Source organism: Montipora capricornis, chromosome 10 (assembly GCF_036669925.1).
Source record: "Montipora capricornis isolate CH-2021 chromosome 10, ASM3666992v2, whole genome shotgun sequence".
NCBI classification, from domain to species: Eukaryota; Metazoa; Cnidaria; class Anthozoa; order Scleractinia; family Acroporidae; genus Montipora; species Montipora capricornis.
This window is the reverse complement of record NC_090892.1, coordinates 20,778,272-20,803,271: the sequence shown is the minus strand read 5'-3', so window position 1 is coordinate 20,803,271 and position 25,000 is coordinate 20,778,272. Positions and strand designations below refer to the sequence as shown.

Genomic DNA, 25,000 nt, shown 5'->3' with positions numbered 1-25,000 from the left:
GGAGTAGAAACGTGCACCGGCGCACCCTTAACTACAGCTTTAGAGGTGCGGAGCTATCGGAACTATAAAGATACCTTGCCTTTGGCCAGATATTCATCCGCTACGTGGTGTCATTGATATTATGGTCTGAGTTGTTTAGTCGTATAAAGTTTTTAGAGGACAATTCATGACTTTAATATATTCGCTAGGCCAAGAGAAGATAACGAGACAGATAGTAATATATATGATATCATGGTCAGAACGAGGGACGAGAGCCAGTTTGCTTTCACTTCGCAGGCACTCGACGTTAGGTGTCTGGTCTCATCGAGCGCAACAACGCGGTATTGTGTCGCACACGTTGTTCCCGTTTCTATTTAACAGCAATTGACGCACCTCAAAGATCAGAATGAGCCTCTTCCTGTTTGTAACCTTTCTTTTCTACTCAGTGATCTAATGTCTTGGGGGTGGGCGAAGTATTCAGTATTTCCCCATAATATTCTCTCCAAACAATCATTTATTCCCATCAATTTTTGTTGATTGTTGGGAAATGTGACAGATGTAAGTGTTCGCAACCGCAGTCAAGAGACATAAGTGTTCGTCACTTCCGAAATGGAGCACGAAATAATTGTCACCCTTGTTCACACTCTAGAGATGGGAAAGCTAGCACTTGCGTTTCTCATTTATAATGGGTAAGGGCTTAGTTAGGTTGCTAAAATAGTTTGTCCTTTAGTTGGCTTCGAAATTATTTTTTGAAAGGGTATTTTAATTTTGTAAGTTTCACTACCTAATTTGCGCGCGTAAGTTCGTTTTAATCCTATTGGTTTGTTTTATGGCGCACCCTCCTATTAAATTGGTTAGTTTAGAATTTAAAATCTATGGCGTGATACAGAAGGTGTTTGGTTTTGTGTAGAGGACTGGTTTGTGGACGGTTTTTTTTAGAGGCCAAAAGGGATTTTCGGACAGGAATAATTTCGAAATCAACATTCACAAGTTCTGCTGATGAACAACCATGGGTCGGAATAGTGTTGAACTGAGAGCTAATCGTTACTGGGCATGTGTCAGAATCCCGGTAAAAAGCAAACCCTGAGAAGACTGTTGAGCACTGCCAAGAACGACTATCACCTCAGGTTCGCCAGATTGACGCAATCACTGAATCACTGAGTTTTTGGTCGTTTTCAGCGACGGTGTTTTCCCTCTGATTGTATATCTATGAACAAAAGGTTGGAAACTCCGATGAAGCAGTGGGAATTCAAAGATAAGTTGCTATAAGTTAAAAAGAAAACAAATTTAAATCGACCCAAAATTCCACTCACACCAGGGGTGATAGTGCTGCTACATATTTCAATCCTTATATTGGACAAAAGTTTACGGAAAGTCTCTAAAACTGGCTTATTTTGCTTTACATGTAGCAGCACTATCTTCCTTGTCTGAGTGAAATTTTGGGTCGATTTGAGCTTTACAGCAGATTTACAGCAGCTTATCGTTCCCATTCAGTGCTTCATCAGAGTTTCCAGCCTTGGGTTAATATATATACAGAGGGAAAACATCGACGATGAAACTTGAGTAAAGTTATATTTTTCTACTAAAGCCAAATCGTTCTTGGTACAGACAATCGTGTTTAATTTACCTTTGGCGAAAAGACGAGACATGCAACCCTGATCACCTCATTTGCCCTCGCTGTTAGCGCCTACGACAAGTTGACAGTTACTAGGGAGCTTAAGCACGCGCGTTTTTGAGACGCGAACGGCAACCGGAAGTGAGCTGTTTTCACTTTTAACTTGCCTTTACACAACCACAGTTAAATTGCTGAGTATCTTTTCACAATTAGAGAGTGATTAGTATAAAACTACGGGGGACACTGCTATCCTGGCACTCTAAATGTTTTCTTCGGGTTGCTGTCCGCGTCTCACAAACGCGCGTGCTTAATTAAGCTCCCTAATGTTTGAAGTTTGACTCCCATTGAAGGTAACATAAATTCTGCTAAGTGCATTGATATCGTCAACGAGAATTTATGACCGGTAATTGTCTGATATTTTGAAGAGGAAGAGTACCCTCCTGTTCATGGATGACAATGCTCCATGGCCAGTTCGCAGACTGAGCTCATCTTGTTATCAATTGTAAAGTTGAAAACGAAGTAACCTCCATAGGTGGCAAGCAAAGTCTCCGAATATATATATACCATAGAAAAAGTTTGGCTCTACATCAACTGTAAGTGTTGCAAAAGTCCATAGCAAGTATCCGGGCCAAAAATGACCTCTTGCATGGGATCCAGACTGTGTGGCAACAGATTCAGTTGAATTATATTATGATCAGGAACCTTTAAAACTCCAGGCGAACTCCAGCCCTGGCGGTGAGAAATCTTACTCAGTATTAAGGCCATTACCACCTAAGACTAGCGGCAACCTGCGTTAAAATGTGCGTCCAAAAAAAACAAATGTTGAAAGTCACGAATTGCATACTTATGCCTCTTGACTTTTAATATATCAGTATGATGGTGCTGTACACATTAAAGAAGCCAATGTCAATCAGTGATGTTACATTTTAGACTTTCTTTGCAACAGGTTCGTAAACGGGATGGTATATTATGGATTATCGTTCAGTTCCCCAACAGTAGGTGGAAATATGTACCTAAATTTCTTCATTACAAGCACTATTGCACTAGTGGCTTACCCTGCTTTGGCCTGGAGCTGCAACAGGTGTGTTTTTTATACAGCTGAGTTTTTCCCCCAGCAGCGCGCGCTCTCATTGTTACTTCGAGGTCACATGACATCTAACAATAAAACTGTTTCCCGCCAAAAGTCTCTGAGCGGGCAACAGTGCAAAATCTATGACGTCAGAGGGTAGCAGTGCACTGTTACCCACGAATGTTGACTGACGACCGCCGTTACTGTTGCAGTTGCACGTTTTGTTTTTGTGCTATATAACAAATCACTTGATGACTGGGTCATCGGCTGCGCCTCGGGGAACCATTTAAATTCGAGGGAAACAAAATGAATTGTTTCCCTTGGAACCAGTCATTAAGTGTTTATTATTTACGTGTGAATGTGTCTTGGCTAACTGGCCTTCGCTAAAAATTTAAACGGCAAATGCAAAATCTAAGTGCGAAGTTTCTGTGACGGTAATTACTTCTACTTTACATTTGAATGAAAAGTAATTTATAGGAAAGACTTTGCACTTAGACTCGCTTTGAAGAGGAGGCAGACACCAACTCGGAAATGGACTATTCTGTTTTCCTGACTCCACTCCGCTATATAAATTTACTTTGCACATTTCGACGGGTTGTTGAGAAAACCGTGGTAAGGTGAAAACTTTAATTCGCTTTGTTTATTATGACTTAATTATGTTTGTCTTTTGCTAGATTTGGCCGCAAGAAGACCATTTGCTGTGGTCTTTTCTTCTCTGCTGTCGGTGCCTTTGGTTCCGTTTTACTTACCTCATTAGATAAGGATGGGCAAAACACAGGTAACTGGAACCATTTTGGTGTTAGTAGTCTGAAACTGAAATTAACTAACACTTACGTCGTTTTTGTAACAATATACCAAACGATTGATATCTGGTTGTCTTCCACTGTACTTATTCACGCTCTAATGCCGCCAATTAAGACCTTAAATCCACATATAGCTTTATAGCTCAGTCGGTGAATTGTCAGGGATCCTCTTTGACCCTAATCTTACCAAAAGAGCGCTAATCTGGACAATTCAAGAAATTGTCTGGTATAGACACCTGAAAAATTCAGGTGACTCCAACAGGATTCGGACCTATAACCTCTACGATGCCGGTGAAATACTCTACAAACTGAGCAGCTGCTATGAAGCCATACAGTTGGGAGAAGGTCAGTTTTGTTGGGCTCATGTGTTCCTGTGAAAAGATCAGACTCGATGAAAGAAAACACACGAGCCCAACAAAATTGACCTGTTCTAAACTCTGTTGCTTCATAGCTCAGTTGGTAGAGCATTGCCCCAGCATCGAAGAGGTCGTGGGTTTGAATTCCGTTGAAATCGCTTTATTTTTCAGGCTTCTATAGGCGGACACAGTTGCTGAAATTGTCCAGATAAGCCTAAGGATCATTTCTCTCCTTCGTTCCTTCATTATTATTGTTGACAAACGAATAATTTTGTCGGTTGAATGCGTGAACAATTTCCTCCCAACAACGAAATTTACATGCGAAACGTAGTCTGAACGCACTATTTCCCTCGACAAGGTAGGGAGGGTGACGACATGAAAATCATTCGTATGTGAACCGTTTCGGCCGAACAACATGACGAGTAACCTGAAGAGTGAAAAGGCTCTATCGTTTGCTAAAGATTAAAATTTTTCTCTTTCCTCACTGCCGAACAATATTACCTAATCTGAGAAGAATTTTATGACTTCACTCTCCTTTTCCACAGAATCATATTAAGGAGCCTGTGTAATTCTCTTTATTATTTCAGGAATATTGGTTGGAAAAATAATATTTTCTCTCTGCATTGCCAAGTTTTTCGTCGTGTTTGCTTTTGAAGGATTTTACGTTTACTCTGCCGAACTATTTCCCACGGTCATTAGGTGAGTTTGTTATTCGTTGTACATTTTAAATCTTTCAGGTTTTTCCGTGGCAAAACGATCATATAACTATAAGCTACGATTTAATCCTGTCTATCTAGCTCTTTAATTTTGTATTTTAAATCTTTTTTAAGCCTTCAAAACTTGATTTGCACAAGTAAAGATAAAACTCTCTAAATGTGGTGGCAAACGTACGCTGTGCCATTCCTTGAAATTTGGCAATAGTGGCGTCTCTCACGACTGAGCTGGCAAGAATTTTGAGTCTTTCTTCGATTATCAATGTTTGCTTTGCAGTTTAGAGTCTCATTGAAAACAGAAATGCAAAACATTTAGTGAGGCCATCACAGAAAAGAATACATGCTCCTCATTCAATTACGTGGAGTTCAGTCAGTCTTTTTAAAGGACGGTGCGCGGTTTACTGAATATGCGGGAAAAGCAGATCTTAACAAGTGTTATTGAAATCCAAAAAGAAAATTGGGGGTAACCAGGCATTTTTCGAAAATAATTCATCAACAATATTCGTGAAGAGCTTCAAAAACAAAGAAATGTATGGTGTTCTTTTCCAAACTCAAGCTTAATTATCTCTGAAAAATGTATGGTTACCCCCAATTTTTGTTCTGGATACCAAGATCACTTGCTAAGTTCTGCTTTCTCCGCATAGTTTTGAACCGCGCAAAAATATCCGTGTATTAATAAGCACCGCCGATAGGAAATTCGAGTATCTCGAGATGCGCAGAACGTATGCGCAATAACAATAGTAGGCACCGTCCTTAACTCTACAAAACTTGTGCGTGGCTTAAAAATGAGAAAAATAAAAGAAGCAGAATGTATTTCCAACAGGTGGAGAGATTTTATTCATCGCTGGCACTGAATTGCAGAGGGTTTTAGCCGACGAAAAATCAGGCCTCAATGATTCTCCTGTCGCCCTAGTGTATAGTCGCTCAAACGCCCATGAAAGGCCTTCCCATCTCCCCCAGTCCCTGATTCACTTACGCCGGCTCATGTACATCGAATGAACTTAAAGAGAGGGAAAAATGAAACTAATACAACAATTAAAGCAAACCTTAAAATCTTGAGAAAAAAGTGTCAAATGTGAAAAATTCCTCAAAACCTTCACTCTTGCACAATACGAACTAGATAGCACTGGAAAACTTGAACCATTTACAGACTTGAAAAAAGTTGGTAAAATCTCTGTTAAATGTCCACATTTTCTTTGTAAATTACAATCTCTGTAAATTTGCACACTTACAGAGATTTTGTAACTCCATAAAGTCATTAAAATTTACCACATTTTCGTCCTTACGATGACATAAAATGTGTACAAAATCTCAATAAAATCTATGTAAATTGAAGGAAAAATTTACAGAGATTTTATGCGATAAGTACAAAATGTCTGTAAAATCTCTTTACTTTGTCTGTAAAATTTACAAGAGAAAAAATCTCTGTAAATCCATCCATATAAAATGTCAGTGTTATCTCTGTAAAAAGTGAGTGAGAAGAATGCATGAAATGTCTATAAAATGTGTACAAAAACCCTCAAAAAACTGGAGGGGAAAAGTATGTGAAATGTTTTTAAAATGTTGGTGTTTCAGTGCACAACATCTGAGCAAAATGTTCACAATATCTCTGTAAATTAAGTATTTAAAACCCGACAGAAGGCAGGAAATGTCCATAAAATGTCTGTAAAAATGGAGGGGTAAAGTATGTGAAATGTTTTTAAAATGTTGGTGTTTTAGTGCACAAAATCTCAGGAAAGTGTTTACAATATCTCTGGAAATAATAGCATTCAAAACCTGACGCGAGCCAGGAAATGTTAATAAAAAGCGAAATGGATGAAAGGTTAGTCGATTTTACGTAGAAAAAAGAACAAGTTCTAGAGTTTTTGAATGCATAAATTTTTATTTCAAATCTAAAAATAATCATTTGTTTATATTACTTTCAATAGAATCTAAGTGTACAATAAAAATTCAATAAAATAATTCAATTAATAACATAAGTTACCATAGCAACTTTTTCTACAGTGCCAAAGTGGTGTCCACTTTCGAGAAAAACCCACGTCCTATGAAGGCGATTTGTCACCCATGATTTATAGCTGATGAAATGGTACAAGGTATACTCGTGAAATTTGGGAATAATTCCACTTGTGTTTTGTCCAAAATCAAATAATTTTTCTTGCCTTAAGGCTTATGAAATTATTTGACTTTGGACAAAGCGTGTGTGAAATTATTCCTTAAATTCACTCATCACTATTTGATAACACTACAAATTCATGAAAATAAGGAATAAAATATATGCAAGGGATTTCATTATTATTAGATAAGTATAAAAATCTGGCTTATGTTACCCCAATTACAAATTTTATTCATATACATGTACTTACTGTAGATTCCATTAACGGTATTATGTGAGTCTTTGCGGCGGGGCAATTCATAATGGCGGACAAAGTTATTGAATCATGTAATGTTAGTGTGAAATGTCCACAATCCTTCTCTTTGTGCCAACATCCAATCACAACCCATTGCGAGCCCAGTGCGATTCCTGGGGCGCTTTCAATTTGGGTGAAAAAACCGGGGAGAATTTTCTGCTTTAAAGGTGCAGAGAAAATTTCTTCAATCAAAATATGGAACGGGGGCAAGTGTGTTCCTTTTGAGATTTCCTTTTCTGTTTTTCTCAAGAGACTGGATACTAATCATTTAGAATAACAAATATGGCTGCCGGATTTTCGATCATTACTTCATAAGAAGTAATTCTCACCTGCAGCTACGGGCTATGAAAGCATCCACGTTAATTGACTGAAACCCGCACGATTCATTTGGGCAGCTAAACACCAATGCTTTTGTTTTTCTTTTTTCAAGGAGCATGGTAAAGGTAAAGTCTGCTTACTAGCCTACATTACTTTCTCAATCTCCCTCTGTGCTGGGACTCCTATATCACAAAGGCCTTGATTTACATGTTATTTGCATGATTCATCCCAGCAATTTACATGAAATTTACACACAAAAACTCTTTTATGGCCGGGTTGTGTCAATTTACATAGATTTTATGGCCTTTGCAATTTTTGTAAACAATTAAAACGGTCTAATCTTGTGAGGCCCTAAGGACCCGTTTATATGGAGAAAAATTGTCCCGGGTAGAAGGGTCACTCGCTTACCGGAGATACCCTGGACCAGCCAACATTTCCTACATTTCCCTATAAAATGCGGTTTAACCGCGTAACACAGTAAACTGTTTACATGAGGAAAAAAAAATGGCTCGGCTAGAAGGGAGACCCACCTAGCCGGGTCACCCTTTGTCAACGGTAGGGTCGCCCTCCTGGCCAAGCCAACTTTATTGCATGTAAACACTTTGGCTCGCTCAGTGGAGTCAACTTGGTCGAGGCAAGATGATGAGAGAATGCACGAGTGCCATCTTCCCAGTCTCCTGATGATCGAAACTGAGCCGGGCAGCTCTTGACTCAGGGAAAAAAGTCAGTTCTTTTCTCATATAAGCGCTAGCTAAAGACCCGGCTGGGAGGGTGACCGTCTTCCGGGGACATCTTTTCTCCATATCAACAGGGCCTAAGACTTGATCCAAGTCGAACTATTAAAACACATACCGATAGGCATTTTATAGGTTGCAACCGGCGAACTTTTGATAAACCGAACTCAGTGCAACATGCAGGGCTAATTCAACAGTTTCCCACATAATTTAATTAGGTAATAAATATTCGACACTCAAAATCATCGTGAACAGGGCGTACAGATCCAAAAACATTTGGTAACTTAGACAGGACACGCATGATGATGATGAAGCGCAATTTACAGACATTTTATGAGACATGACCAAACGGCGTAAAATCTTTGTAAATTTTCGATTTATAGACATTTTTGCAAGATAAAATAAATTTCAAGTATTTCCTCTTGTTGTAGCTCCAATAATTTATAAACGTTATACAGACATTTTATAGAGCTTTACTCAACAAAACTCTGTAAAATATCTGTAAATAAATTTACAGAGATTTTATATTTATGGGGTAAAGTATTAAAGTCTGTAAATTTATTATTTACAGACATTTTATGAAGTCTGTAAATGGTCCAAATTTTCCAGTGTAGGACGACGGTGCAGTAATTTAAAACTGAGTGTTATAGTATCTCTCACCACAGGAATATTGGAATGGGAACATCCACTTCAGCTGCCCGTGTTGGAGCCATCCTTTCATCATATATTGTGTACTCGGTAAGCTTCGCTCTTTTTTTGCAGGAAGAGTGTACCCTGATTTTCTTTTTCAAGTTTTACATCCAGGACTCGTCTATTTCTTTCTCCATCCACAGTAACGCCTTTCGAGCCAATGAAGGCGCATACTTCGTTCGAACAAAAAAACCCATAAATTTCCTCTGCAAAAACGATTACTTAAAAAAAAAAAAAAAAGAAGGTATACAAAGTGGACATCTTCGCTTACTATAAGATTTTAAAGCCCTTTGTTCCTGGGGCAAAGACTTGTAAAATGCAAGAAAGCGTCACTACTGCACGCGTAATAAAGTGACAACCGTGCCACATCTAAGCACCACTCAACGCAGTCCCAGGCCCCAGTTTTTGTTTTTATTGGCGTTTTCTCTTAGCTCCAATGTTGACAGGTGAGAACGATACGAAAACGGTTGTGTGGACCAGGAGCTTGTAACGTTGATATATTTGTGTCACGAGGTGTTTTCACTAGCCTCCCAGGCAGTCGTTTTTAGGGGAGTCGGGGAGGAGGTGAAATGCGACTAAAAACGACTGCACGGGGGAAGAAGAAACCCTGTAGCTTTCCAGGCGCGGTCTGTGATTGGAGAACGAAACAATAGATGATACACCCGAAACAATGCACCCACTGAAAAAAGAAGCAACAGGTCATAGGGACCAATGAAAGTAGCAGTCTGGAACAGATGAGGAATTACTCCGTGGGAGGTTATAGGTTTTCACAGACTAAGTTATTAATTCCTTTTACGGTAGCTTTTTCCTTGGAAACCAGGCCCTTCCAATCATGAGCCTTACCGTGCATACAGCGAGAGCTAACGAAATTTAAATTGACGAATGAGAATCCAGCAAGCAGGAAAAACTGCGCTATCCGACGTCACGGCAATAGGTTCCCAGTTAAAGGGCCAAAAAAACATTTAACACATTTTGTGGCAACTTTTTTGTCAACAAATTAAACTTGACGGAAAAACTGGTTTGCCGGCAAACGGCGATTCGAACGTCAGCTGATGTGCTTTGGTTCTTATTTGTGATTTTTTCTAACTATTTTAAGACGAATTCAGTCTGGTATTTTCGAAAACTTGAAAACTGTATTGATAATGTATTTATTTGTGCTAGCCGTGACTTTGCGAAAAAAGACTTTGGTTGCGTCCTTTCGACAGTGTACGACAACAGCGACATTTACGCACAGAAATGCACCGTTTCCAGTGAAAGGGCGAATGGTTGACAGGATAGCACAGTTTTGACTGCCGCGCGCAGTACGGGCGCGGGTTCCCTATGCAAGGCAAATCATTGATTAGACTTGGGACTGGGAATGGTCACATGTACGATTCGAAATTCATTTAAAAGCCTCGTCTTGAGATATCTTGGTCTCTTAAATTGCGGTGACTTGGACTTAGTGTGAGAGTTGTACGTTCCAAGTAACGGGCTTGTACTGTGGATGAAAACATTGTAATCGCCTGCTTGCCGCGGAATTTAAAACGGAAACTTTTGAACTTCATTAGTTGTAATGGGGTATAGCCTTTTTTCTTTTCTTAGTCACATTGAGTGGCTCGTGTCCAACATACTTGTGATTGAGGGTGTGTTTTTTTGGGAAAATCCGAAGACGAATTCTTGAATCCAAAAACGGATTTTGCGTTTTTTTGGAGAAATCCAAAAACAGATCATGAATCCAAAGTACCCACACTCAAGGAGGATACTTCGGATCAAATCTAAATCCGGATTTTTGAGATTCACCACTTCAGCGTTTTTTGGGAAAGGACTTGAAAAACGTGTTTTTGACAAGTGGTTTTCCATGCAAAAATGATACAACAGCTACCATACATGACAGTTTAGCCCAAATATTTCTCTCACTTTTATTGCACAATCGAAGACACGAAAAGGTCGAAAATAGTTAGGTTTCCTGCAAATTCCACACCGGGAATTACACTAATTAACAAATCGAGAGTGGTTTTGACCACTGTGATGACGAATATCGTTGTCTGTAAGAGTTCAGACAACGCTGACCCACTTTCGATTTGTTTCTTACCACACTATTCAACGCCAAAGGGAGTGATTATTTCAGAGTTTGACCAAACTCGTGACACGACGAAAGAGCAATCCTTGTCTATAACTTTCTCGCAATATGATTGGTTTATGTTCCAAAATGAGCGTTCCTGTTTGGCTATTGCATTGCGTGACAAATTGACGCGAGCAGCGTTGTCTATACTCTTATCGTCAACGGCAAAAAAAGAGTTTCTTGACAGCAATATCGTTATTCCCTTTCATATAGCTACAAATTGAACTGCAAAAATACCCTCTGTAATCGATTTGTACCGTTGAACGCATGTTTTTCGTCATTTCTTTTTATTGATCTCTAAGGTTCTTTTGTCTTTGAGTAATTTCTCCAAAACAAACCAGTTATCCGCTAATTTTTTTTTTTTGTTTTTTAAATTGCACAAAACTCGAGCTGTGGGTTTATTTGTTTGCGTTATCATGGCAAAATAAACCTTTTCCGAATTGTGCGGTTTTATTTGACGTTGAAGAACCCATTGATCCGAGATCACAAATCCGTTTTTGGGTTTTCCCAAAAAAACGCACCCTGAGTTTTACTCTCCATTTGACTAAACCTGATTTAAATAAAGACACTTGCTTGTTATTTGCTCAAATAAGGGTTAGATGTGAACTCGGAAATGAAATGTTTTTATTAATGTTTTTTCCTATCAACAGAAACGTGTCCATCCTTTCCTCCCGTTTGGCATTATGGGAATAAACGCTCTAATTGCTGCACTGCTGTGTTTGACGTTACCGGAAACGCGTAATCAGCCAACTTTGGAGACTTTCGAAAGGGAAGACGCCAATAAAAAGGCCAAAGAGATGCTGGCACGGGAGAGGATGGTGGAGGAAGACCACTTGTAAGACGAAAGACAACTCGTAAACATACCAATGGACATCATTGCCTATCTTCTTAGGAGGAAGAACTTGAATCGCATTATATCCAAACTTGTTATCGTTTTAAGGTTTTTTTCGATCCCTGTAACTAGTAGACGCATAAGCAAAACAACTTCCAATCACAGCATACAATCTCAAATCTTTAAAATGTTAGTGTTCAATCTTGTGTTGATCGGTAAGGGACACTAGACGCTATGGAAGCGTTAACTCGGCTTGGTGAGGGATTCGATATGGGACAAAGAGGCGATTTTTGACGCGACGTCATAATGAGGTGTTTTCCACCTTTGTTGTGGTATGCAAAAAATGGCCAAGGCGCCGGGAGCGCATGACTACGAGCGAACATTTGGTACCTCACTTTGAGTGATCATTTTTACAGCCTCATGTGCTCACTGTTGTATAGTTGACTGCAGGTCATCAGGGCTACTTACTTCTTTCATATTATGGTATACTTAAGCACAAACTTATTGCACCACATTGTTGTCTTGCATTTTGTGCAAATAGAACAACATGCCCTGACGATATGGTGCTTTTAATGTTTTAGTGGGATCAACATAGTGCATAACAGGACCAGGGTTTTTATCTATATCATTGTACAATTACTTTTATAACCTAGATTCTTGTACTCACTTCATTGGAAACAACACGAAAGTAACCTCGAGTATCTTAAATATTTATTTCGATGTTCATCTGTCCTTTGATTGTAAACACATCTCTGTAGAGACTTAACTTTTCTTATTCTAAAGGTTTTCTTTTCATTTTTTTATAGTAAAGTAAAGTAAAGTAGACCTTATTTAACGTCGATAACTCGTAACAGTAACTTTTAATCACTGACAAACCTGAGGTCGACGGTGCGCTCATTTTACTCCCCCCTCTCCATCAGTGCTCCGTTTTACGGGTATTTAAAGCTACTAGCTACACGGAAAGGAAAGGAGTCGAAACAAGGATGCGAGATCCAGGAATCGAACTCAGGACCTCTTGCACCAAGGCCGCGCACTAACCGACTGTGCCATCCTTGCTCCTTGCATTTGTTTTGTATGTACTTAGCTTTGGTTTTGCAATATTTTTTATAAGAAGATGAACTTTCGATGACTTTAAACAAATTTCTAGTTTCTAAAGAGACTGTGGTACTGCGTCGGTGGGAGAGTCAAACATGAAAATTTGGTTTTATCAAACGTGTTGATAATGGTCGAATTACCACCGTGAACGATTTCGAAAGCTGACGTTTCGAGCGTTAGCCCTTCGTCAGAGCGAATAGAGGAATTGTGGGTGTTGTTGGTTTTTATGAGGGTGTGGAGGAGCTGTGCCATTGGTGGTGGAAATTTGGTAACATGAATTTGTGAATAAATTAATAGATGAGAGGCGTTCATTGATTCCGTGAGGATAGAGTGTACCTAGTTGAAAGATTAATTTTTGTTCCAGATTTTGCGGCTTTCTGTGTTCCCGTGGTGTAAGGATAGGCCGCAAATTGTCATGTTGTGGTGAGAGTGATTAGGAAGATGAAAATGACGCGCAACTTGTTTTGACGCATCTGGGTCGGTTTTCTTTTCCTGCATCTCGTAGATGTTTGCGAAAGCGGTCCGCCAATCTTCTCCCTGTTTCGCCTTTGTAGGTCTTCTTACATAGTGTGCAGGTTATGCAACAGATGACATTTGCCGAAATTCCCGACCTTGCCAATCACGTGTCGCCAGGAACGCCTGGAATAATGATACCCTTTTAGCGGCCATACGACGACGAAAACCGTTTGCATTTTTAGATTCTGCCTTCCTAAAGAAGCCGGGGTAATAAGTAAGACAAAATTTAATAAACAACACACTTAAGGGCTTCTCCGTGGGATGCACAAAAAGCCCGGCGTAATGCAAACTGTCCAGTTTTGTAAACTACCGCTGTTACTCAGTCCGACGGAGCGAAGAAATCACGGGTAAAATCTGGAAAGTGGCGGAAGTTTACCAGATAGATCAGCCTGTAATTTCAAGTAGCTGCTATGCGTTGTACAAAACAGAAATAAACGTTATCTATCAATAATATTTAAATGACTAAATTTGCCAATGGAAACACTCAGCACAGCTCTTCGAGGTACGTCAGGATACTATAGTGCGATTTCTTTGGAACACTGAACGTTCTTGAAAGTCGTCCATTTGAGCTGCAGTTACCAAACTATTCTCTTAGGGAAAAGAAAATTTCAGTTCCCAATACGATCTTTTTTCCCTCAAATGAAAGAATATATTTTTCTCCTCAACAAACTCTGTTTTACTTGATATTTCAACGTGGACACCGTAATCACCATAAAACCGATGGGTCAATGAGCCAATACGTGCTGCATTTATATATGTGCTGAACATATGATACATGTTACTTGCGATAATGCTTGTGAACGCTTTTCACCCACGTTGGGATACTTTATTAAAATAAGACATTGAATAGAAATTGAAGTTAAGAAATTGAAGTTAGTTTCTCTTAGTTATTTCTGGTCGGAGTTATATAAAACTCTAATGAATTTTGTCAGTACAAAAGCTGTAACGGGCCCAATTTATTAACAAGGGGAAATGTCACAGTTGTAAATTGCACGGCCTAAGTTTCTGAATGGAAGGTTGAATAACCGATCCGCCGAGGACGTTTGCCAATATTCAAATACGCCGGTACGGGACAATGGCAATGGCACTCGTTAAACAAGGGGCTATAATTAGCCTAAACTCGGGCGTGCAAAAATACTGTAACAGTGGTGTATGGTTAATTTAGCGCTAAAGAAAAGGAAGGAGATAAGTCTGTATTTCTTTCATCAGACTTACATTCCGCTTCTCATGATGTTTGATGTCTATTCAGTGAAGACCCGAACACGGGTTAAAATAGGCCGGACGACAATGACCACTGCACCACGGAAACGAGGTGAAACTAGTGTATTTATTTCAAAACGGCCAAGCACATTGTTTTCGCTGATCGATGGGTATTTTTGCTCAGTGTTTGAGAAAGGAACGCTAATAGAACGGTTTAAGACCAGAAATTTTTGAAAATTAATGTTACTAAATTTGCAAATGCAAACAACGAAGCCCTATTAGGGGTTATCAGGATACGGGATTATTTATTTATTTTTTTGAAAGAGACTTTATTGAAATCGCACAATTTTACTTGCTTCCTTAATTCCGTTCATCCAAAAATTACAAGATCATTTCTAAATCATCCAAAAACTTTTTACAAACCACAAGTCAACAACTTATCATCCTGTGTTCGAAGTCCGGTTCTGTAATCCTGGTTTAGTTCCTTGCAAACGGTTTAAATCTGCCGTGGCGAAGACAAGAAGACAACATCTGTACTCCATTTCTCTCAATGCTCAAAAATCTAAAATTCCATAATTGCGTGTTCTTTAGTCTAGTCCAACGGCTTTAATTTAAAATTCTATAATCTTGATTTCAGAGTTGGAGTAAATTGGTACCAAACGTTCCACAATAAATTGAAATCTCGTTAAGAAAAAAAGCTTAAATCCAGTATGCCAATCTGGGTTAAAATCGCAAAAACTCTCTCTATATATATCATTGATTCAAAACTCAACAAAAGCTACAAGTAGTAAATAGTTCTCAGAAACTACATAAGTTCGTTATGATTCTACACTCGCGCTGAGCAAAAAAACTATCAAAAACGAAACCAAAAAAACCTAGTGATCGCCTCTGGAGAGAACAGACAAACAGCCGGAACGGTTCTGTGCCTGCCTCTTACGGCCCTGAAAAAGGAGCCGTACGTTGTTCAATGGTACTTGACCGTAGCCCTTGCCCGAGAAACTAATAAACTAATCTTAGCCAAAAGGCCGAGAAGCGATGCGGGTACGGGATATTTAGGTTAAAAAAAAAAAATGTAGGGATACGGGATTTTTGGCTGGGGGGGAAATGAGGAGATACGGGATAAACTTGACAGTGTTTTTTTCCACAACTGTCAAATGAGCTGCGCTTTGTTTTTTATAGGAGATTCAAGTCGTGCTTGTGTAATACGTAGCTCTAATAGTACTCTAATTGTTTTGGTATCTAAAGTACTAAACTCAGAAAGATTGAAGAAAATAAAAGGAAATCGAGAAACATCTGGCTTCAAGGCTGCGTGTACTCTGAGCTTCTGACAGCTTTCCAAGAGCCCTGTTCGACGAGGTTAGAATCTGGATTGGAGACTTCAAAATATGCTACTTGTTGTCAGGAATATACGACCAAAAATTATATTTTAACGCTCAAAAAATGCGAACCAAGCTAGGTACAGATTTTGTTAGCCTGCTTTATGAAACCAAATATTGACGCAAAAGTAAATAAACATTGATATATGTTTTTAAGAAGAGCAGAAGGAACTTCAAAAAAGTGTCGATCGAGAATAAAACAATTTTCCATCAGGGACAAAAACATCATAAATTTTGTGCCAAGAATATGACAAGTTACCATTCGGGAGATTTTTGTTACGTTCGAATTTTCTATCGTACTTTTGGTCGTACAAGTAAAAATTGAAAGTGACATCGATTTTAGCGGCCGCCTGTGATCAAGTTTAATACTGACAACTCACGAAACAAAAGGATGCATCTGTGACAAAATGACGGCAAGATACCCGGGTTTTTGTTAGTTTCCTTTTTCTTCTTCTTTTAAGTGTTATAGGCCTTATTCATAAATGGCGGTCAATTTATAATTCTTTTGTCGAAGTGCAAATTAGCCTACCAAGCCTCGATACCCTACAGTGAATTAAAAAGAATTCTTGCTCTAAAATGAGGCTTAGTAGGCTAATTTGCAAGCGGACAAAAGAATTATAAATGTGACCGCCATTTATGAATAAGGTCTATAAAGTTCGACAAGATACATGTGTGAATTTGACACAATTCAAAGATCACAATCGTTGATGCTAATTCAAGTGTCAGCTGAAATTAAGCCTCTCCGAATGGGGTTAGTTCGTGGATGGGGGACCGCTGCGAAGTCCCCTTGACGGCGATATCTAATTACTTTTTTTGAAAGTTTTATTTTGTTTGGCCGTTGAAAACAATTTTCTTTCTTTCTACGTCACAACGGCTGAACAAACTGGTTCCCGAGAAATATTGGAGTATTCGCTCCATGCAAAATACTTTCATGCATGAAGTTTTCGTTCTATGCAACAGAACACACAGAAGAACGAGGCAAGATCTCGATGATATCGGAAGTGCGTCACGGTGACTGAGTGATCTAACGCGCACTCAGATTACCGTAAATGTTGGGGAAAAGTATGGGTGTTCTAATCGCGGCAGGGCAGTTTGGAAATACTGAAGAATATAAAAGCAGATTCACCCGATCGGAGCTTAATTCAACATCCGTGGGGTATCCGCATTTGCGACTACCAACCAAAAAAAACAGACAATCAACTGGTTTTATGACTCGGTGCCCTTACGGGCCCGAGTAATAAAGTGTCGTATTGTATTGTATAAGATATATGCATTCTTTAGGTTTTGCGTGGTTGTCAGGTGGAAATGGGGGCTAATTAAGCAGTCTGTGTGTTATAAAGTTGAACCACTTCGTCTCCTTCTGGAACTCGTCTCACGGTTTCCAAAGTTGGTTGATTGTTCGTCTCAGGAAGGGTCATACACAGTATTCCAGCAATCAAAGCATTTGCTCCCATAATGGAAAATGGAACAAGGCGATGCGCGCGACCCTGTAGTAAGAGTGAATAAAGGGATTAGCAATGCTCCTTGTCGAAATTATAAAACACAGAGGCCAAGTTAATTAAAAGTTCGAAAAAGCATAATTGCATTCCTAAGTCCTGCAGTTCAGTTTTGTTGAACTCTACGTACTGCCTTTTAACTGTTAAAGTTTGCATTTTGTTGACTTTTGCTTATTTTTTTTTTGGCGGAGCCGAAGCGTAAATGTATAATTATAAGCATTAATTTATGACAGAAAGTGGTGCGCGCTATAATAGGCCAACTTGCAAAAGAGGTGGTGCGGTTAACTGATCCAACAGCCCCATCCGCGGAGCCGAGATGATTATCCACGTACCCTCCAATTCTAACCACAGTCCCAAAATAAGGAACCACTCAGCCACTGTGTGCGAGAAAATGAATCAGTCGCCCATGGTGGGTCTCAATGCGACGTTGGAAGTATGCGTCAAGTCGCAACATACAGTTGAATTGTGCAAGCCCCGTGCATTAATTGGAAACGGGACATTTGCCGTTTCAACATTATCAGCTCAAGATGAATTGTAGAAATAGGGTAATGAAATATACACAAAGAAATTGAAGGAGGAGTTATTGTAGGAGGCAGTGTGGCCCAGTGGTTAGGGCGCTTGCCTTGAGATTCGGAGAACCCGGGTTCAAGACCCGCTCTGACCACTGGTTGAATTTGATCCTGCTAGTCCCTGGTTTAACTTGCTAGATGCACTTGTAAATAGCCAACTGGTTTGCCTCCGGACAGTTGGGATTCTCAGTTGTAGTTGTTATGTTCTGTTGTTTCGTTGATTTATTGGCCCTGAAAAGCCCCTATGAGGAGCGGTCAATTCAGTATGTAAGGTATTGTATTGAAGCTCGTGAGGACGGGCCATAGAAAGAATTAAAGTAAATAGTTGCACGGAACAGCGTTAAATGTGCCAGGTGGGAGGCAACCAGTCGACTGAAGAGTTGACTTGAAGGCCACCGAAGACAAATGGTTGCAGCAATTTTAATGACCGGATTGAGGAACGTTTCTCTTGGCAGTGCCGCTTTCTAGTCACGAGACAGGTTTTCGTCCTGAGTGGCGGTAGCACTCACGATAACTGATATATTGAGGTAAAGAGGTAGTGCCATGGCCCAGAGTTTATGTCACTGAAATTGAATGTAGTTGTCTCCTCTGGAAAGCAAGTAAGGTTATCACGATTACTTTCAACTTTTAAAATCCACGGATGCCAGCTAACGGATATCCCGTTCACTACCTACGCCACAGAAGGAAGAAACAATGAACTTACCACAATCAAATGTAGTTGTCTGGTATTAAACTATCTATGCCAATCTATGCCAATCACAAGTTCTTACTCACCGTGTAGACTATGAAGGGCGAACAAAGAGATCCGATGCGAGCTGCAGCTGTTGATGTTCCTACTGCGATGTTTCTGTCATTAAGAAATTCAAGTAAAATTAGCAGCAAGACCGGTATCTTTGCACAACTTCCAACCCGGCGCCAGCATGCAGCTAGCGGTGGAATTTATTGGTTTTTGTTTTTGAGCGTTCCTTGTTGCTGTTGTGTCACTCGACTGAGTATAGCCATTTCTCAGTTACTATCTTCTCCCCGAAAATACGTAAGGAAGATCGCTCCTCTTTCAGGGACGCCCAGGTCAGATCGCCCTCTCGTAAGTTGAAACGACACCCCCACCTCCGAAACCTTGCCTTCGGGAGTACCCTTTAAAACCAACTCTCTCCAAGTGCATGCAAGTTGTCACATGATCTGGATGCATGATTCTTCCGCCTCTGTACGATTCAATTCATTAGCTTCTGCTTAAATAAACAGCGAAGTACCCATAGTAGGGGTGTCGAAATAGACTTAGAAGAATGATTGACATCTTTCCCTCAATAGAGAGGCATTTACAAAATTTACTCTGATAAATGCCTGCCAGACGCCTGATGATTTTACTCGTCAATTGGGCAATTTAAGGCTTTCAGAAAAAAATAAGTACTTTATAGATGTTGGTAATAGTTCCACCGTGGAAACATGTCTGTCCTCTCATCTGCGTACACTCAAAATTCAAGCTATGTGCACTCAAAGGTCCATTACCCAAGGGTAAGAATCTGGTATCAGGTTTGTACCCATTTGCGTCGGAAAAGTGTCTATTTTTATGCTAAGGTTTCCGGGAAAATAAGCAATAGACCGTTTTCAAACACATGATCAGACGACCATGTGCACCAAACAGTAGCAAATTATGGCTCATGTTTTGCATCATAATGGAGTCAAATTCCCAAAGACCCTTTTTCTTTATTGAGGCTGTGCATCAACATGACATCAGGCGACATGACGTCAGGTGAAAACCATCCAGAAACCAAGTTGGCTAACTAATGTTGTAACCAATTCGAATCTCCCGGGGTTGAGATTATTTGTGTATTGTATTTGTTTTATAACGTAGCATTCACATTTACATAATACGAAAATACCTGGAAGAAAACGTTTTATTCCTAAAGGGTTTGAATTGGGTACAACTTTGAGTTAGCCGATAGTGTATTTTCCAGCAAAACTCGGTTTAAAAAAATACGAAATTTATAGCCCAGAAGAAATAAATGGTCTTATGTTTAGTGTGACATGCTTAGTTAGTTATTTCCCATGTTGCAGTTTGGGCATTCCTGTTATCCGAGAATTTCTCTAGATCTTTGACCATGTGCGCAAGCTAGGTGGAGGGCTGCTTTCAGTGATTCAAGAGAGTCAAAATCGACTTTCCTCCCCCCTCCCTATTCTTAGTTTCTTGTGGATGGCGTGTGTCCCCTCACCTTTGCTGGGATCATGTCTTCTAGGTTTGGGTATTTCCTAGGTTACCATGCTGATTTTCAATAAAGGGCCTAGCCCATCTCCCAAACAGATGGAGTATTATTTGTGTCCCAGCAAAAGGAGCTCGCCCAAAGCAATACCTTGCCAACAATAGTTATCAGTCTTTATGTATGCCGGGAGAATGAAGCACAAAAACACTTATCTGACGCTGATGGGAACAAGGCAAAGTTGGGTAAATTTTACTCTTGGATGATAGACTCTTGGTCCTCTTCAATCCTTTCCCTCCAGATACTGACGCTTACAGATTTTACTATCATGTCTAGCGCCAGACGGTTTTACTTATCAATGTGGACCGTTTTACAGTGCAACGCACCTCACCATGGCCACCCAATAAACTTTCACATTGGACAATTACGTGTAAATATGTCAACTCAACAACCCATGCAACGGTGTTCAACTTACAACTGTGCGAGCTTTGCAAGGAGGCGTGACTGTCAATCAAATTGACACATCCTGATTGGCGGACAATTTGTAAAAAACTTTGTTAGGTGGCCACGGTAAGGAGCGTCGCATTGTAGGAGCGGACGGCCGCGGGTTAAAGAAAAAATACCTTATAGATGTTGGAAATAGTTCCGCTGTGTAAAGATATATTCCGTCAAACGATATCGTAATGAAAAACTTCGCTAAAATCATGGACAGTATAATTTTGCCAGCCAGCGCCCCTAAGCAAACAAACGAGACAAAGAAAACATCAAAAATCTCAGCCCACTGATCAGCTGGTGTTTTCTTTTTACAATTAATAAAATTGCTTGATTGTTATTGTACGGGAACGATACTAGTAAAAACAGAGCTGTAACCAGGATAAGACATATTCAAGTGAAAAAACGTTCTCTGGTTAAAAACGACAACCCATCGCGAACGATTGGGAATGGCAAAATTAAAACATATTTCGTCATTTCAAATGTTGATTAAAAAATAGAGTATTCAGAATTGGAAAATTTGAAAGGGAGAAGTGATCTGGACAATTTAAGCAACTGTCTGTTATAGACACCTCGAAAATTCAGGTGGCTCCGACAAGATTCGAACCTGCGACCTCTGCGATGCCACCTGAAGTACTCAAGAAAAAAAAAAGTTGGAAAAACGTTCTTCACAGCTGCACGAAAGTTTTCTCATCACTGAACATAGTTCATTTAGCAATTCCTCCTTGAGAATAGATTGAGGCAATCTTGTTGAGTTTCTCATTGAGAAAAGATAAAATCAATTTGAATTTTCAAACTTAGCCCTACATAAAATGCATACCCAGGACAATTATTTAACAATTATTATACGATGGTGCGCTGGATATGAAGTTATAGATAACTCGTAGCGCCGAGTTGGCTATGATCATTTTATATCCAGCAAGAGCGAGTAGAAAAATTTTTTTATTAAAAACGTCATGATGTTCCCGGGGGTTTATTGTCGACTAAAGCATCGATTTCTGCCTCGGTCAATTCCTGCCCAAAACGGCTTTTGTCGGCCACGTTTTCTCCGAACTGCAAAGATGTCTTGAGTTCGCTTTATTGCTGACGTGTTCCTTGACCATATTAGGTACAGCAGGTGTATGAACCGATACCCTGTGTCCAGCGCGCCAATGAAAATGCTGGAAATCTAATATCCGTAGTTCAGTTTTTTATAAAACTAATTATCACGCGCAAAGAGAAGGTACACGTTTTCAACATAATATTTAGAAATTGTTGTTCATTTTACTGCCTCGTTAATGGTTAAATTGTTAAGACAAAGGCACGGGATTGGAATGGAATTATTCTCGATCAGTGAAGTTGCCGGTTCGGTAAAGAGGTTTGATCACATTATCCCACATAGCTTGCAAAGCAGGCGCATTTAATATTTGGTACCAAGCGATGAACAATCCTTCCATTTACTCTACGGCACCATCTTGGACGAAGAATCTGAGAGAGCGCTGGGGCGAGCCAAAAAAATATGATTTTAGGGGAGAGGACAATGGGTTTGAAAAAATGGAGTCCGTTACCTATTCAAGCCCCTCCTCCACTAGTTCCAATTCTCTCCTAGATGCGCTTCCAATATGGCGGCCTTTCAACAAAAGTTGAAAAACCACTTTCACCGAGTGTTTATCAGAAAACGCCTGGTCTGCACCCTACATTCCACAGGAAACAAAGCGATTGTTCCACATTTCATGGACTGCAATGAAGCTGACCGTGAAATGAGCACTTTCTCGTTTTGTGGATAATCTTCAATCAAAGTTACAACTCATATCAATGGTTTTTCCTTCAGTTTTCTACAACGAAAATGTCGAGACTTTACAAGGATTTTAACGTGCGTTAAGGGATCTCTGTAAATTTTGCTTGAAATTTACAAGGAAACTATAGAGATTTCACAGATATTTCACCCAGCGAAGACGCGTAAAATGCGGTCAAACCTACAAACATTTTATAAGGTTTACAAAATGTCTGTGAATGCGCGCATTTACAGACATTGAAATTTACAAAGGGAATGAAGTTTACAGAGACCTGACCAACATTTGTGAAGTCTGTAAATGGTCCATGCATGGTTAAACAGCAGCATGATAGTTTCTCGTGAAGAAATAAGATTTCTTTCATATTTTACGGAAAATAAGAATAAGGCTTTTCTTCTCGGATTTACAAATTAAAGATTCCTTAATTTTAAATTACTGACGTCGAACTCGATTGGTAAGAGGTATTTATTATTATTATTACTTACTCATCATTGCAAATGCGATTACATTATCGTGAAACTGAATGTTACAGACCTTTACTTGAAGTGCCTTCGCCTTCAATAAGTGCTGAACCAAATGATGAAAGCGCGGCCAAGATCAAACAAGCAACGATACTTTTCTTCCGACCAAATCTTGGTAAGAATAAGAGAGAATATCAGATTACATCAAAAGACATCAGAATCGGTTTAAAATGGATTTGATGATAAGATTCGAGGAGAAATCTGGATGATCCAGACTTTAATTCGGATTTCCAATATATAAAACAGGAAAAAATAAAAAACAAGAAGAGGTTTCACCGTGGATTTTGCCCTTTGAAATCTGCGCATGGAGTGGATTTAAATTAACGGACCCGTTTTCAAACTTTGAGTTAAGTTGGAAAACAGAAGATCTACAATATATTTCAAAATCTTTACTCGAACTCATCCTATTTACCGGTAACCTCGCCGGCTGAAAATCGGCCAAAATTTCACCCTAGCTGAAAAACTAGCCGGCCTTTTCAGTTAATCTATAATTGATCAATTTCAAGTTATTATTAGCTAAAATCGGTGAAGTTAAGTTTCTCCGACTATGTCAGCCATTATACCTAGAAACCTAAAATCTAGTTGATAACTGAGGATTCGATTGTCAGGCTCCATATATACATACATATGTATATTAGTTGCTCAGCAATCAGTTCAAAACTGCTAAAAACGTATATGAAAAGACATCAAAATAATGGAATTATAATAATTGTTTGATATGAATGAGATTACCAACCTGTTAAATACCCAAACACCTACAGGTATAGCTGGAAGCTCAATCAAGCTTGTAAGGAAGAAGTTAAGATAGAAAGATCCGCCAATAGTGGGTGCACTTAAGAAAACACCGTAATAAACTAAAGCATTCACAAACCTGTAAACAGTAAAAAAAAAACAATTAAAAATGACAAAACAAGAAGGTGCACTAATGCCAAGGCCCCGGTTGTTCAAACGATAGATAGCGGTATCCACCGGAAAGGAAAGGAAAGGAACTTTATTTAATTGGGGACACTATAAACTGAAATTAACAAGTTAACGCAAATCAAATCAAATGTTGGAGTACCCGGAGAAAACTTTCGGTGCAGAGTAGAGAACCAACAAACTCAACTCACCGTGACGCCGAGTCTGGGAATCGAACCCGGGCCACATTGGTGGGAGGAGAGTGCTCTCACAACTGCGAAATCGCTGCACCCCTAAGAAAACACCGTACTATCCAGTGGATACGTCATGCATATGGCGAAACCAAAAGAGCTAAAAAATAGATAGTGATTTATCCGGTGGACAGCGTTTTCCACCTTTTGAACAACTGGGACCAGAAATGGACATAACTAGATCTTTGCTCAATTTTGATATCCTACGTCTAACAATACGGTAAGGGTAAAGGTTATCGTTATTTTTTTGGGGATCGTAAATACAGCTGTTTATCTTTTTTTGAGGACTGGAGTTTGCGGGACACTTTCTGACGTTCATTGTTTGCATTCCGAGACACGAGTGATGTTAAAATGGGGAGGGGAACAAGGAGACACTTCGTGACACTTACTGAAATTGGCGTGCATGTAATTACTTGCCCTTCTGGACATATCATCTGTGAGATAGCCTAAAATGGATTAGGAAGAAATCGAAAGCCTTCATAGTATGAAGATCTCACTAGTACTTCAAATTTGGTTTTCCCTGCGTGTTTATTCGTTTAATTTTATATCCAGTCCAGTGCTTATTGCCTGCTGTCCGAAAGAATGCAGTTAAGAATCCCAAACCGTGCCTCTTCGAATTCTCTCCGTTGCTTGAAAAAAGAAACACTCTCAACGAAAACAACCAACCAAAACCACTCCATCTGCACGCGTCGATGTGTTTGCCGCATCCTCCTAATTTACGAAAGAAAGTACTTTCATTGTGTTCACGTAAACTTGTGAACTACGCAGCAGAAAATAAAATTACCTTAGTTTTCATCGAGTGTAAGGATGTCAAAGATTTTTTTCTTGCCTTTCTGCAAAATTCCCGAGGAAGGGGGTGAGGTTCTGAACCGAGATTCTGATGTCCTCATATATTTTAAAATCCTCCTGGTGAAGAATAAAATTTCTACTCACCAGATATACCAAGACATAAGCGTTTTCTTAACCATTCCGCGTGTTGCAAATAACTCCCGTACGTCTCCC

At 39.6% G+C, this 25,000-nt stretch overlaps 2 protein-coding genes across 2 annotated transcripts in view; one reads left to right on the top strand and one right to left on the bottom strand.

Moving 5' to 3' along the window:
• LOC138022210 (organic cation transporter protein-like) overlaps positions 1-13,682 on the top strand; it is a 26,534-nt gene extending 12,852 nt beyond the window's left edge. The window contains exons 4-8 of the mRNA XM_068869265.1: positions 2,541-2,675; positions 3,338-3,441; positions 4,410-4,521; positions 8,661-8,733; positions 11,437-13,682. Of these exons, the coding sequence (XP_068725366.1) occupies positions 2,541-2,675; positions 3,338-3,441; positions 4,410-4,521; positions 8,661-8,733; positions 11,437-11,625 (613 nt within the window). The 3' untranslated portion in view covers positions 11,626-13,682. The remainder of the gene's footprint in view (positions 1-2,540; positions 2,676-3,337; positions 3,442-4,409; positions 4,522-8,660; positions 8,734-11,436) is intronic.
• A 3,324-nt stretch (positions 13,683-17,006) lies between these two features.
• LOC138021491 (organic cation transporter protein-like) overlaps positions 17,007-25,000 on the bottom strand; it is a 9,928-nt gene continuing 1,934 nt past the window's right edge. The window contains exons 2-7 of the mRNA XM_068868378.1: positions 24,932-25,000; positions 23,587-23,721; positions 22,864-22,961; positions 20,689-20,800; positions 18,645-18,717; positions 17,007-17,292 (exon numbers count right to left, since the gene is read on the bottom strand). The exon at positions 24,932-25,000 is cut by the window's right edge and continues 141 nt beyond it. Coding sequence (XP_068724479.1) covers positions 17,122-17,292; positions 18,645-18,717; positions 20,689-20,800; positions 22,864-22,961; positions 23,587-23,721; positions 24,932-25,000 — 658 coding nt within the window. The 3' untranslated portion in view covers positions 17,007-17,121. The remainder of the gene's footprint in view (positions 17,293-18,644; positions 18,718-20,688; positions 20,801-22,863; positions 22,962-23,586; positions 23,722-24,931) is intronic.